The sequence below is a fragment of the Nicotiana tomentosiformis genome, chromosome 3 (assembly GCF_000390325.3).
Source record: "Nicotiana tomentosiformis chromosome 3, ASM39032v3, whole genome shotgun sequence".
In the NCBI taxonomy this organism is placed as follows: domain Eukaryota; kingdom Viridiplantae; phylum Streptophyta; class Magnoliopsida; order Solanales; family Solanaceae; genus Nicotiana; species Nicotiana tomentosiformis.
This window is the reverse complement of record NC_090814.1, coordinates 88403371-88416254: the sequence shown is the minus strand read 5'-3', so window position 1 is coordinate 88416254 and position 12884 is coordinate 88403371. Positions and strand designations below refer to the sequence as shown.

The window sequence follows — 12884 nt, the reverse complement described above, 5'->3', positions numbered from 1 at the left end:
AAAATGTGTTTATCCGTGAAATTTGCAAGTTTTTGAAAAAAAATCGAAAATGAGTTTTTCAAAAATCAAAAAGTGATTTCAAAATTTTCAGAAAATTTTTTTTACCCACTCACAAAACTACGAGTTTTTTCAAGTGAAATGCATGGCCAAACATAATTTCAAATTTCAAATATCATTTTTCAACTTAACTCCAAATATTATTTTTCTTCAAAAATTATAATTTTTATGTCCAAACGCCTACTAAGTTTAAACTTTCAGGCTTGAGCATAGTGTTCTTTGCCAAAATATCTACAAGCTAAATGTACAATCATTTGGAAAAAAACTTCAAACCATAGATAAAAAGTGTATTCCTCAAACGATTTAGAAATGTATTTAAAAATGAACAACATTTTAAAATTTTAATCTTTTTCCTCATATAAGACTTAAACTTAGCTTTTAAAAAAACCTTTTTTATAAAGTATAACCTGTTCTATTCTTGTTTAATGGAATTTGGAAGAGGGTGTCGAGGATATCAATCTTTTGGAAAACTGAGGAAAATTTTGAGATAGCTAAAATTAAAAAAAAAGTAGCATGGCTGATTCAAGACTTTCATTTTGCTAAAGTTTAGTGAAAGAGTAGTTTTCCATGTCCGGCTATTATACGTAAAGGACCGTGTCGCCATTGCATTTTATATTTGATTTACAAGTAAATTATATTGAGATTATAATGTATTGATCACAATAACTGAAACATATAAATAACAAAACATACCCCTTATATTATTTCGTCTTTGATTAATCATCTTTTATTACCTCATGTTTGGTTGTTATACGATAATTATAGTATTGATTTTAAATTGCAAAAAATTGTTTAAAATTAGCCTTCATTTTGGGAAGACTAATTCAACAAATAACCCGAAATAATATTTAATAGAAAAGAACCTGAAGCAAAAAGTTAGAAAAAGGAGGGGAAAAGAAAAAAAGAAAGGAAAATCGTGTTTCAAACAATTAAGACAAAAACAGTTATTTTGCTGTTATAGATTTTTTTTACCGTGATATTGGTTCAATAGCAGAGGGAGCTGAAACTGAGAAACCTACCGTAAATAAACAGCCCACTTAGGGGTAGTTTGGGGATTTCAAAAGTTTCAACTTCAGAAACGGACAAAAACAGTGGCTCAGCAGGCAAATACGGACAATATGAAGGGCAAAAGAAAAAGGAAAAGCAACAAAGACGCCGAAAATGATAAAATATTCAGAGGGGAGATAATTAAATACTAAAATCGATAATGGAGCTGCTCTATTTGTAATGGCGGTGGCGACTTCCCAAACGCACCGAGTCTGACTCGTCAACTTGCGAGTTCATTCAATACGCGTGAAGCTGTTAACCAGCCATCAGAATCTCGGAAAATTCCTGCTCCGGTCATCGGCGGAGTGAAATAGACGGCGTTAACTATTTGATGTTAACGGTGGAGAGAAACTAAGCGACGATGAGCCCGAACGGATTCAGCGGTTTAGAGAAAGAGTATATAAGGAAGCATCATCATCATGACCTAGCGGAGAATCAATGCAGTTCCTTTCTGGTCAAGCACATTCGAGCGCCTGTTCATCTCGTTCGTCCTTTTCTCTCTCTTTTGCATTTTATTTTTTTCGCGGATCCGTTGCTTTAACTTTCAGCTGAGTGTTTTTCTCGAGATTGATTATCTTATGAAATATCTTGAAGCTAAAGCAATAAATTCGTTATATTTGCGATGATTGTATGGGTTCCGAATTAGGTTTAATTTTGTGATGTCTTGACTGGTTTTTTAGTTTGTATTCATCGTTATATTTGTGTTCATTGTATGGTTCCGAATTAGGTCAACTTTCATGTACACTAAGCTTTGATTTAGACAACCTGACCATGAATTAGTTTTATGTCTTGGTCAAATTTGTATAGGAGATGAAACGGGGGAAATTGAATTGTTTCCTGTTTTAGGTCAAGCTAAGATTGTATGTTCTTTTGAGTTCCAGTCGTTTAGCTGTTTGGTTTATCTGGTTTTGAAAGTGACTCTTAGGACTAGTTTGGTTAGTTGTATAAGAAAAATGATCGTGGTATAAAACTATATATACAACTAATAATCAAGAATCTATTTTTCATTTGATCGTGGAATAAGAGTACATGTATTAGTATTACCAAGATTAGCTAATTCTTGATTTTGGCATCACAATCTCTGCAAATCTTCCATGTAAGATATTGTCTTCCATGACAGAGAAATTCATGTATTATCATTTCTCATAGCAAACCCTGTATTTTAATTCTTGCATAACTAGTTCGTGAACCAAAACAATCCCATGAAGAACTACCAAATGCAAGTGCTTATAGTTAACAAAGAGAAAAGGCTAAATGCATGAGCGATTGATATGTTCATTGATTATGCAAAAAGGGGTGAATGACTCATCTGCTTATTCTCGAAGTTTGATTAGCATAGCTTTTACTTTGACTGAAGTTCTGGATCAACTCTTATAATTGCAAGAATGGCAAATTATTTTCTCTTGTAACTTACATTTCGTAGCTTGTGTTCAGTCAGTCCTAATGGTAGCTGGGTCTTCCTCTTTTGATCAGGTTTGGTCATTGGTTAGGAGGTTTGATCAGCCACAAAAGTACAAGCCCTTTGTCAGCAGGTGCATTGTGCAAGGAAATCTTGAGATTGGTAGTCTTAGGGAAGTCGATGTCAAGTCAGGCCTCCCTGCAACAACGAGTACTGAGAGATTGGAGCTTCTTGATGATGAAGAGCACATCTTAATTGTCAGGATTATTGGCGGGGATCACAGACTTAGGGTATTAAACAATTCTCACTTCTTTTGTTTTTTCCTTTTTTCCCATTATTTTTTCTGACTTTTAACAACTTAGAGATTTCATTGTTATTGAGTACACTTGAGCATAGGTTTCTTTCTCAGTGGATGATCATTTCTATGGTGGAGAATTGCCTTCAAACTAGTTAGAGTACCAAAGTGCTTATTTAATATGTATATAAAGAGAAGCTCAAATCATCTGATATTGATATTTGTGTGGTAGTGGCATTGCATATCTACTATTCCTCTTCCTCTAAAATAGCCTACACAACTTGTCAACAAAAAATTGAGATTTGCAGTTGTGTTACTCGAGGCAAAAAAGTAAAAATAAGCATGTTTCTCATCTAAAAGATTAATTTTCGCTATTAAGCTTTATTGCTGTTGGAATCATAGTAAAGGTACTTTCTCTTATTCTACCATGTCACATTATACGTTTAATGCCACCTTTGACTTGTGCATTGAGAACTGAAGAAAATAGATGAGCTTATAGGCATTTGAGGAATAGATAAGTGTGTATCTTTCTGATGCCAATCCTTTCTTAGAGCCAACTCTATGGGATTTGAGGAATAGATAAGTGTGTATCTTTCTGATGCCAATCCTTTCTTAGAGCCAACTCTATGGGTTTTCTGATTTGGCACAAACAATAAGGTTTGTGTTATATGCACCAGAGTATGACAAACATTGTAGAAATAATCAGGTTGTTTGTGGTGAAAATTTTCTGAGCTAGAGCAACACCTTCGATTGATGATAGTGCTATGAAACTGAATGATAAATACACCGCAAAGTGATAGTTAATTAGCTCTTAAGGTTATTCTTAACAGAGAGCCGAGCATGTACCTTTTAAAAGTATGATAAGCTTTGTCAGAATGTCCATCAGAAGGCCGAGATAGATTCATTTTAAATTGCTATCTTATTGATAATAAAGGGAGGATGATACATTATGTAGCCCAACGTGGGTGTCTGAACTTGTGACTTGGATTGGGTTACGGACTTCCATTCATTTCCTTTATAATCGGAAGGCGGAAAATTGAAAATTCGTTGCTGTATGATTGTGATGTCATGTCTTGTAAAGGTAAAATGTAATATGTATTTGGATTCTTTTGAAGAAACCACTAGATGAATGATCTGCTTTATTTTAGCATGTCAAACATGATCTTTAGTTACTTCTGACCTATAGTTACTTCTTCACTACATTCAATTAAAATAATGCATTGTGTTTATCCCTCATTTCTTTTCTTTTTTTTCAACTTGATCTTTTTTCCAGAATTACTCATCAATCATATCTGTCCACCCGGAGGTGATTGATGGAAGACCTGGGACACTGGTGATTGAATCATTTGTGGTGGACGTACCCGAAGGAAACACCAAAGATGAGACGTGTTACTTTGTTGAAGCATTAATCAAATGCAACCTAAAATCACTTGCTGATGTTTCAGAGCGACTTGCTGTGCAGGACAGGACAGAGCCCATTGAGCAGGTCTAATGGTTCAGGATGTTCTGAAGGTTATTACACTAGGGATGAAGCTTCCTCAAGGCTATTAGTTCTCTAAGGCTTTGGAGGCGGACTGGATGTTGCTGCTCTCTTCCCAGCTTCCCGTGCTGTTGGTGCTCTCTTTTTTATTTATTCTTTTTTTGCGGTGTATGTTTAGCATTCAGTCATATTACTTGTTTGTAGTGTCTCAGAACCACAGGTTTTACAAGGATCTCTAGACACCCCGTAAATGGATGAAAAGACTAGTTTGTTTTAATTCTTAGAATTCTGATAGTGGTTGTGGTATGTCACTTGTCTTAGTTTAGCGTTGTTCCAGTGTCTGTTGAGTTGCTAGTCAGAGTCTTTTAAGTTGCATTTGTGGCCTCTAGTTGCAGTAAATAATGGTGGTGTACAATCCATGAGCTAATGTTGTACAGACTAGTTATAGAGAAAGGCTCTAGATCTGCAAACACTCTCGTTTATTTTGTTATTATTCATCATTGACGAGAAGACCTTTAACTGTTGCATAATGGCTGGAGCCATAAGAGGACAATTGAAGATGACTTCTAACCGTGCTTTAATGTAAACTGAGAATGATTGCCATGTGACTGCGTTGAGCACTTTCAATGCCTATGTTTATTGAGCCTGTGACCTTTTACTGGGTACAAATGACTTGGGCAACCTTGCGGTCAATGGTCATGTATGCTCTCGTGCATTTGCTTATGTATTTATGTGAATATGCAGTCTTAGTTAACTGTTGGTAAATCAATTGGAAATTTATTTGCGGAAATTGTCCATAAATTTCTTGAGTCACAGGGGGGCAATGTGATACTCTGATGTGTCCTGCCTATTCCCCTGTTGATTAGTTGTCACTTACACTAGTTACCTATACCATGGAGTAATTATCAGGTTGAATGCCTACTCCTACTCTTCTTTTCTTGATCAGGGAAAGTGCATAGCTGTATTATCTTGAACCCCATAAGCTATATGGTTGCGCATATCACATACCTGCAAAAAATAAAAGTCTTGACTGTTTTTATTTTTTTATATATTGTAGAATTGAGGATACAAATATGTACATTAAATTAACTGAATGCTGCATTTATATGAACTGATCAAGATGCAAGGGTCATGCTTGGGCAGCCGTCGAATGCGCAGGCCAGTATGTGTCTATAGTCTCGAGATATCCTGAACGAGTCGTAAACTTTACCATCTCTGCTTTTTTTATACTCAAACAACAGATTTGAATGATCAAATGCTGTCAACTTCACAAATCCATGGTCATAATCCCTGAAGATACTCCATGTAGTTTGGATGGGGGTAAAATCTGAAAGGCTTGCTCCAGCTCCTCCAGCAGCTACGTGTATAGTTCCATTCAAGGCACCCTTATAAAAGTGCTTCTCATTGTTTGTACAAATATTCTGCAGTAAACAAGCAAGTGTTGTCTTTGCATCAGTCAAATAAAAGAATGTGGAACCATTTTAATTAGTAAGAAATAAATGTAAATATGATGGGTGGAAACATCCTATATATTTGCAGTCTGCTTTAACTAAATGTCGGATGATAGGCAAAATAACATACTAAGATTTGCGCCTCCTTTTACAATAAATGAAAGAAGATCAAATCGGGAAGTTCAAAAATTACCTGGTAGACGGGACAAGTCCGCTCGTAGTTATGAACATGGCCAAAAATGGCTATATCAACTTTATACTTCTGCCAGAGTTTTTGAAGGCTTTCCCTACCCATAGGTTCTGCAAAAGATCCCTCATTAGCGTAAGAAGAATCTGAAGAATATCCCAGTACCCGATGAGCAAGGAAGATTAGCCATGGTTGTTTTTGTCTGTCTACAGATGCTAGACAATGTTCAATGAAGTTATATTGCTCGGTTCCCTCCCTCCAATCGTGTTCTGTATCAGCTATGCAGAACCGGAACATACCATAGTCTGTAGAATACCTGAGAGAAGAAAACAAGAATACTGAAACTAGTACAGAGGTTGGTCAAACTCTGTATAACAACCTCGTTTGTTCTGACATTTTTTTTATGTTAATAGTGAAGTGTTGTTATAGAAAACATCTATGATAACATAACATGAAAAATTGATTCCAATGAAAACTTGACCGTTATATTGAAGTATTGTTATAGAGAAGTTTGACTGTATCTGAGAGGACGGTTCGAACAAGTATATAAGTAGTGGATGGGCTAGATTCAGGATTTTGTCCTACTTTCGACTCCTATTTTATTTTCCCTTTTCTTTGGTTCATCAACTTTTTTTTTCAAGGTAGATTCAGTTCTGCAAAGACACTGTTTCAAAGCTAACAATCATTGCAGGAGAGCTTCCTAATTCACGGATAATGATCAAATGGAATTTTTCAAAAGAATATATTCCATGAAGAGAAAAGATTGGGGCGGTCACAGAGATACCGTGAGTTTCATAGTTGAGCAATGATGATATATCCCAAGAGTCGGAAAAAACCCCTACAGAAACGAAATAATCAGATAGGTAAAATCACCATACCAGAACTTATCCCTGTTCTCTGTGGGAACGTAAAACATATTCTGAACTAAAACTCCACATTCTCCACCTGAATCCATATTGCCATAAAATGAGCCCGTATCAGGCCAGTCGCGCTCATGGTTGCCACTGCAGAATGAAGTAAAGAATTACCACAAAGCCAGCAGAAAATTCTTAAACGTTCAACAACAACAACAACCCAGTAGAATCCCACTAGTTAAACGTTCAACAAGGTTCTCCTAATTAGAAATGCAGTGTACCTAGCAAGCATATAAGGTATAGTTGAAGCGATTGGCTCAATTTGCGAAGTAAACTGATCCCACTGTGAAATGTAGCCGTTGGCATAACAGATATCACCAATGTGGAACACTATATCAATGTTCTTTAAAACATTAATTAGCTGATTGGTAGTGTTAAGAGCGCCAGGTTGAAATTGATTATATTCATTGGAGCCATCAGCTTCATCCTGTAGTACGTAATAAAGAAAAAGCAGATCATTACAAGATCAGCCTGATTAGAATAGTTAATTTTCAGAATGCTTAACCAGTTGTTTGAAACTATGATTTTGTGAAGGAAAGCAAACACAAAATGAAAAATACCACGAAAGTTGAATTTGGTCCTTGAACAAGGAAAAAAGTAATTTGAATAAACTGTTTTACTTGTCTGGTTTCCAATTTTATCCAAGAAAGAAAGAACTACCAAATTGACATCTACAATTTACTATAGAGTTTCTGGTAATAATCTAAAAGTTACAGGGATGAGTAGACAACAACAACAAAAATCCCAATGAAATATCATAAGTGGGGTCTGGGGAGGGTAGTGTATACGCAGATCCTACCCTACCCTGGGAAGGTAGAGGTTGTTTCCGAAAGACTCTCCGCTCGAGAGGATGAATAGAAAACAATCGAATAGCCAGAAAAATGATAACAACAATGTAAGAACCAGAAAAATAGATGGAAGAAAGCAATATCACTACCAATAGCAACAAGCAGTAACTACGACAAGATACTAGAAAACCACTGGGATGAGTAGAATTACTTTTAAAACTTGAGGCAAGGCTACCAACTGAACTAGTTGAACATAAAGACACGAAATGATCACAATTCTCTATGCTTTTAGACACCTGTGTATTTAAGTAGTGACATCATAACTCACAACTATGACAACTAACAGTCCTAACTAGTTGATCTATCCGTCTTGAGTCCGAAAATCCAGTTGGATGATGAATCGGATATGGGATTTGCACCATAATTGAGCACTTACCTAGAAGTGCCAGACTATTGCGAATATTGTCATTTTTCTTTTTCCTCATTCTCTCACCTTCGTCAGAAAGGTGCTTATCCTCAAAATAATTTGAAAATTTTGCATTCTTATGCTACTTTGCTATTGAGAAAAGCTTTTTTCTGGCCTCTCTTCCCCGTGAACTTGACAATCCAAATGGAAAGATAACAAAAGCTTCAAAATTAGTACTCAATAAAATAACATGTAGCAGCACAAAAGGAATGCAAATCTATGTGAAAGGATCAAAATTAAAGGTTATAGCAATGTAACTAAATCTGAAGATGTTACCTTTCCCATGTCCCCGAAAATGACAACACGTTGTAGAGAATTTTGACCGGGATAAGGAGATGATTTAAATTGATATGTCTGACTCCAAATATATGTGTCATTGAAGAATCGATGACCAATCTTGTAGGTATACCTGCAAAGACAAAGATGCAGTGTGATCCTGAATTTCACGTACTAAAACAACAAAACATAACACTCACAGTTCTATAAAAAGTACTAGCTCCAACTCATCTATAAATACAATGAAGACAATTTTCGTTTTAGAAGTATAACATTTTGACATGGAGTTTTGGAATATTAAGTAAAATCCAAAGCTCCCATAATGGAAGATAGAAGTACACCTGCCCAAGAACAGTTTTCAATGTTCGCTCATTTATGGAAGAATGAAAACATGTATTTATACGCAGTTGTCGCAGGCATGGATAGAAAACATACAGCGAGTTCGGCCAAAGTTCTTTTAGTAAACTAGTGTGGATGAATCCAGGATCACGCCATCCAACAGTTCGTGCTGGTGCTCCTGCAAGTGGCATCATATTTGAGAAATACCACTGACGATCCACCTTAACATTTGACACAATTAAATAACATGCTTTGTAGGATATGTTGATTCTCGGGGTAATACATGGTTCAAGATTAGTTTCTGTATGACAAGCATAGAAAGTGATCTACTGCGCGAGAAATTTGAATATGTCAAAATTATATGAACTAAGTCATACCTATGTTTTACCTATGATTATTCTTCATGCTAGTTCTCTAATAACTAATCAGTTGGCTCTATCCAATTAACTCCAGTAAGCGTGTTAGCCGTGATTACCCCATTTTTATTCTATACCCAAAAACATCCTCAAATGTAAGAGAGTTCAACGCACCACACATGCTGCTGCGATCAAATGTCAATGTTCCTGCTGGAGTACGCCCCTTTTGTCCTCCCTTTCGACCCCATTCCACGAAAGGTTCTGCTTCGTTGATTCCATATCCACTTGTCCACGTCACAGTCATCTGAAAGTCCAAAGAAGGTTGTTTCCTCAATTTATTTGTGAGACACATATGGAATAAAGATAGTTGACTACAACCTAGTCCACAAAAGCTAATTTCTGATACAATTAACAAGGCACTGATACTGCAAAAAGGATCCTGCCTACAGAAATTAAAAATAAATATTAAGCGGCCGAAAGCTTATTTTGACCTCTGTTTGCAGGGAAAGAAGCACTTACTTCACCCCATGTCTTTCCTTGTGCTAAGCGCGGGTATACTGGTGCATTTGGATTTGCAAAGGCAACTATGTTTGATACTGCAACCAGCTTTGGCTGTTGGATAAGGAGATAAATTAAGTAAAATGAGATCATTACGAAGTTATATGTTATATAAAAACACTGCAAAAACAGGAAAGTGAAAGAGGAATAGAAGGAAATCCACACACAGAAAGAGACAGATGAAAGAGACGATTCTATACAGTTGTAGAGATCAATACAATGAACATAGCCACAAAACAAAGACAGAAACTACTCTATTTAGGTTCTGAAGTTTTGAAAGCTCAAAAGCTTTGCAAAATTGAATTCAAAGATAAAGTGGATCAGGAAATTATTTAAGTTGTCTACAAAAGGAACAAAATCAAGCTATAAGAGAAAGTTTGGTCCAGGTAATAATTTGTAAGTGATGAGATAATTTAACATGCAAGTTAGATATTCTTGAAGAAAAGTACATAGTAGTGATGGAAAAATATATACATAAAGTTGCATTCAGAGCAAAAATGCAAACTCTGGACAGAATTGACAAGGGTAAGAAAGCTATGAATATACACTGAAGAGTCCACCAGAAAACAAGGCAAAAGAAAAGTCTGATCTCTGGTTAATCAATTGAAGCTTCAGTGATCCTTTCCCTGTGTCTTTGTAGCGACGGCTCGAGTAATTGGCATATTTATACTGCAGGAAAAAATGCAAGTATGGGACAACCATGGTTAATCTTTATCCTTTCATCGAAGAGAAATTTTTGGATCCAAATCTACTGAAACCGAGTAAGAACACCAACCTTTATAGGTGCTGTACACAAGAATGGTGGAAATGTTCTTGGATTATCAGGGAAGCAGCTAGATGCACTAACCAAAAGAAAAAGTCATGGTTATGCGTCAAATGACAGATTAAAGCCACCATATTCACACGATATTACCAAAACTTCACTACTAATATTCTCAAGGGGACAAGGATTTTAGTTTTTAACTCAAATGTTTAGGTAGCTGTTCAGTTAGGAACAAGATTTGATGTATGAACTTCTAGTCATAAAATAGAAACAAAGAGTACGAGGAAAATATGAAAGCTGTGGATAAGTAGGAAATCATACTGGTAAGTAAAATGATGCAGTTCAACTTTTTAATATCAAATTCACTTTGTATTGCCAAATATGTCTTTTATCGAGACCATGCAATAGTTTGATTAAAAATTGATAACTGCATGAAATTTTACCTGAAATTGCCTGGAGAAAATACCCCAATCCAATCACCGGCCGAGGGATTTGAAATGTTGTACTCTAGAACAACCCATTTTTTGTTTTCGCCCTGCAATTTGAAGGGAAAATTTAACAATGAAGGGGAAAGAATTACAGTATATTCTCATTTGCAAATCTAGACCAACTATGCCATTGTTTATTGAAGACCTCAGGAAATTCAACTGTAAGAAAAGCTATGAGAGCTTACATTAACCCCAAGAACTGAAGGAGTGGCTTTAATAGAAGCATGAATGTCAAGGGAAAGAACGGTCTTATGAATGGCGATCTTTGAAAGAGGATGCTCCCCATGACATGTTACCCCTTGACGGCTAACCAGAGTCAACATAATTGAAAGAAAAGCTACTAAAGTTCCCATTGCGTCCAGCGCAAAATCTGAAACCAATGAAACAGTATTAATTAGAATAGAAAATCAAGGGAAAATGACGTATCCAGTATTGAAGATAAGATATCTTTCGAAATTTAATAACATGATTAAAACAAGTATAGCAACACTAGGTGTATAACTAGCCAATTGAATCATTTATGCCTTGCATATAATCATGAAACCAAGTTCAACTCCCTGCTTGAACCCCAAAAAAGAAAATAACATATGCTAAGAAGGACAGCCCGGTGCGCTAAGCTCCCGCTATGCGCCGAGTCAGGGGAAGGGCCGGACCACAAGGATCTATTGTATGCAGTCTTGCCCTGCATTTCTGCAAGAGGCTATTCCACGGCTCGAACTCGTGACCTATAGGTCACATGGCAGCAACTTTACCATTTGCTCCCCTGATCCTAAGAACTTCCCTAAAAATTAACTTTTGCAAGCATGGCCAGTTCCAAACAAGGATAAAGAAGGAGAATGTTGATAACTTAGTTCAAAAATAGTCTTAACTATAAATAATCGTCGATGCTCCCACCTACGCACGTGCTTAAGTAGCGCAGAATGATTGCAGGCGATTCATATAGTCGACTACAACTAGTTTGGAATTGATGTATAGTTAGATTGATTGATCTCAATTATCTCAAAAACACTCTTAACATGGGATGATACTGCTGAGACAAAATTACGTAGGTTTACCAAAAATGCCTCAATCTATTAAGACTATCCTCAAACATAGTACTGATTTCTTTTGTCGAACTTTTAATTTGGGACTTTGTCCGGACACTAACGAAAAATATCTGACTAAAATCATGACCAACCATTATGTCTGTATCCAACAAAGCAAATACATACAGCAATAAATCAGCAAGTTTGGTATCCAAGAAAAACTGGAAACAGTAAATTCAATAGAAAATGAAGAATAGAAAACTAACCTTAAACTACTTGGAATTTGAATGAAGTTCAAGATACAAATTTAAGTAGCACGTGGGAACAAATCCATAAAGCTAAAGTTTTAGTGTTGATTTTAGCAGCTTAATTTAAGGGAGCAAGAAAAGCTTAGAATTTAAGGGGAAGATCCAGTCCATTACGTGTTTTCTGGAAGACGATGAAGTGATTATTGTCTTATTCATAATGATTGTGACATCTTATGATTCCAAAGAATTATTCTTGGAATCATCACTTTGTACTTCTCTGGTGTAGCTGAACGATGATAGGACGAAATATATACTAACTTTTTAAAGTTATTTATATGAGTAAAATTGGTAAATTTTTTACTTCTTTTAGAATATTTATTAGAGTAATAATGGTAAAAATAGAAAAATAATTAAGTTCTTGATTTTCTAAAATGAAAAATATTTTGAAATAACAAAAGTGACAAGTAATAGGGCTAGAGGAATAGAATAGATTTCATACAAAATAATAAGATATTCTCTAAGCCATTTTTTGGTATTTAGAAGATTGAAATATGTATTATCACATAAAAGTAAAAGGTTGGTGTGTTTTCCATGTCGATTGAAGAAAGTAATATTTTAGAGATTTTGTAAAGTAAATTACTTAACGCATAAACATTATATGTTATATTCAATAGTTCTGCATGAATCTTGTAAGAAAAAAAATACTTTAAAAGTTTAAGACAATTAAATACAAAAGATTATTTCATC

General features: G+C 35.5%; 2 protein-coding genes across 2 annotated transcripts; one reads left to right on the top strand and one right to left on the bottom strand.

Moving 5' to 3' along the window:
- Positions 1 to 1202: 1202 nt before the first annotated feature.
- On the top strand, positions 1203 to 4760 carry LOC104086983 (abscisic acid receptor PYL8). The gene is made up of 3 exons (XM_009591352.4): positions 1203 to 1588; positions 2578 to 2793; positions 4072 to 4760. The coding sequence occupies exons 1-3, from the start codon at positions 1466 to 1468 to the stop codon at positions 4288 to 4290; spliced, it is 558 nt and encodes a 185-aa protein (XP_009589647.1). The 5' UTR covers positions 1203 to 1465; the 3' UTR covers positions 4291 to 4760.
- Positions 4761 to 5291: 531 nt separating this feature from the next.
- LOC104086984 (probable inactive purple acid phosphatase 1) lies at positions 5292 to 12342 on the bottom strand. Its single transcript, XM_009591353.4, has 13 exons — positions 12156 to 12342; positions 11050 to 11234; positions 10820 to 10911; positions 10389 to 10455; positions 10160 to 10282; positions 9575 to 9667; positions 9230 to 9359; positions 8796 to 8877; positions 8361 to 8493; positions 7052 to 7257; positions 6795 to 6920; positions 5923 to 6232; positions 5292 to 5699 (listed from the first exon to the last, which is right to left on the bottom strand). Exons 2-13 carry the CDS (start codon positions 11215 to 11217, stop codon positions 5394 to 5396), a joined length of 1836 nt encoding a protein of 611 aa, XP_009589648.1. The 5' UTR covers positions 11218 to 11234; positions 12156 to 12342; the 3' UTR covers positions 5292 to 5393.
- Between the last annotated feature and the right edge of the window lie 542 nt (positions 12343 to 12884).

Coding starts and splice junctions, on each gene's coding strand:
- LOC104086983 (XM_009591352.4), top strand. CDS start 1,466: ATGAGCCCGAACGGATTCAGCGGTTTAGAGAAAGAGTATATAAGGAAG. Junction 1,589..2,577: donor TTCGAGCGCCTGTTCATCTC/GTTCGTCCTTTT, acceptor TCTTTTGATCAG/GTTTGGTCATTGGTTAGGAG. Junction 2,794..4,071: donor GCGGGGATCACAGACTTAGG/GTATTAAACAAT, acceptor TCTTTTTTCCAG/AATTACTCATCAATCATATC.
- LOC104086984 (XM_009591353.4), bottom strand. CDS start 11,217: ATGGGAACTTTAGTAGCTTTTCTTTCAATTATGTTGACTCTGGTTAGC. Junction 9,668..10,159: donor TTTCTGGTGGACTCTTCAGT/GTATATTCATAG, acceptor CTTATCCAACAG/CCAAAGCTGGTTGCAGTATC. Junction 9,360..9,574: donor AAGGAAAGACATGGGGTGAA/GTAAGTGCTTCT, acceptor TTGGACTTTCAG/ATGACTGTGACGTGGACAAG.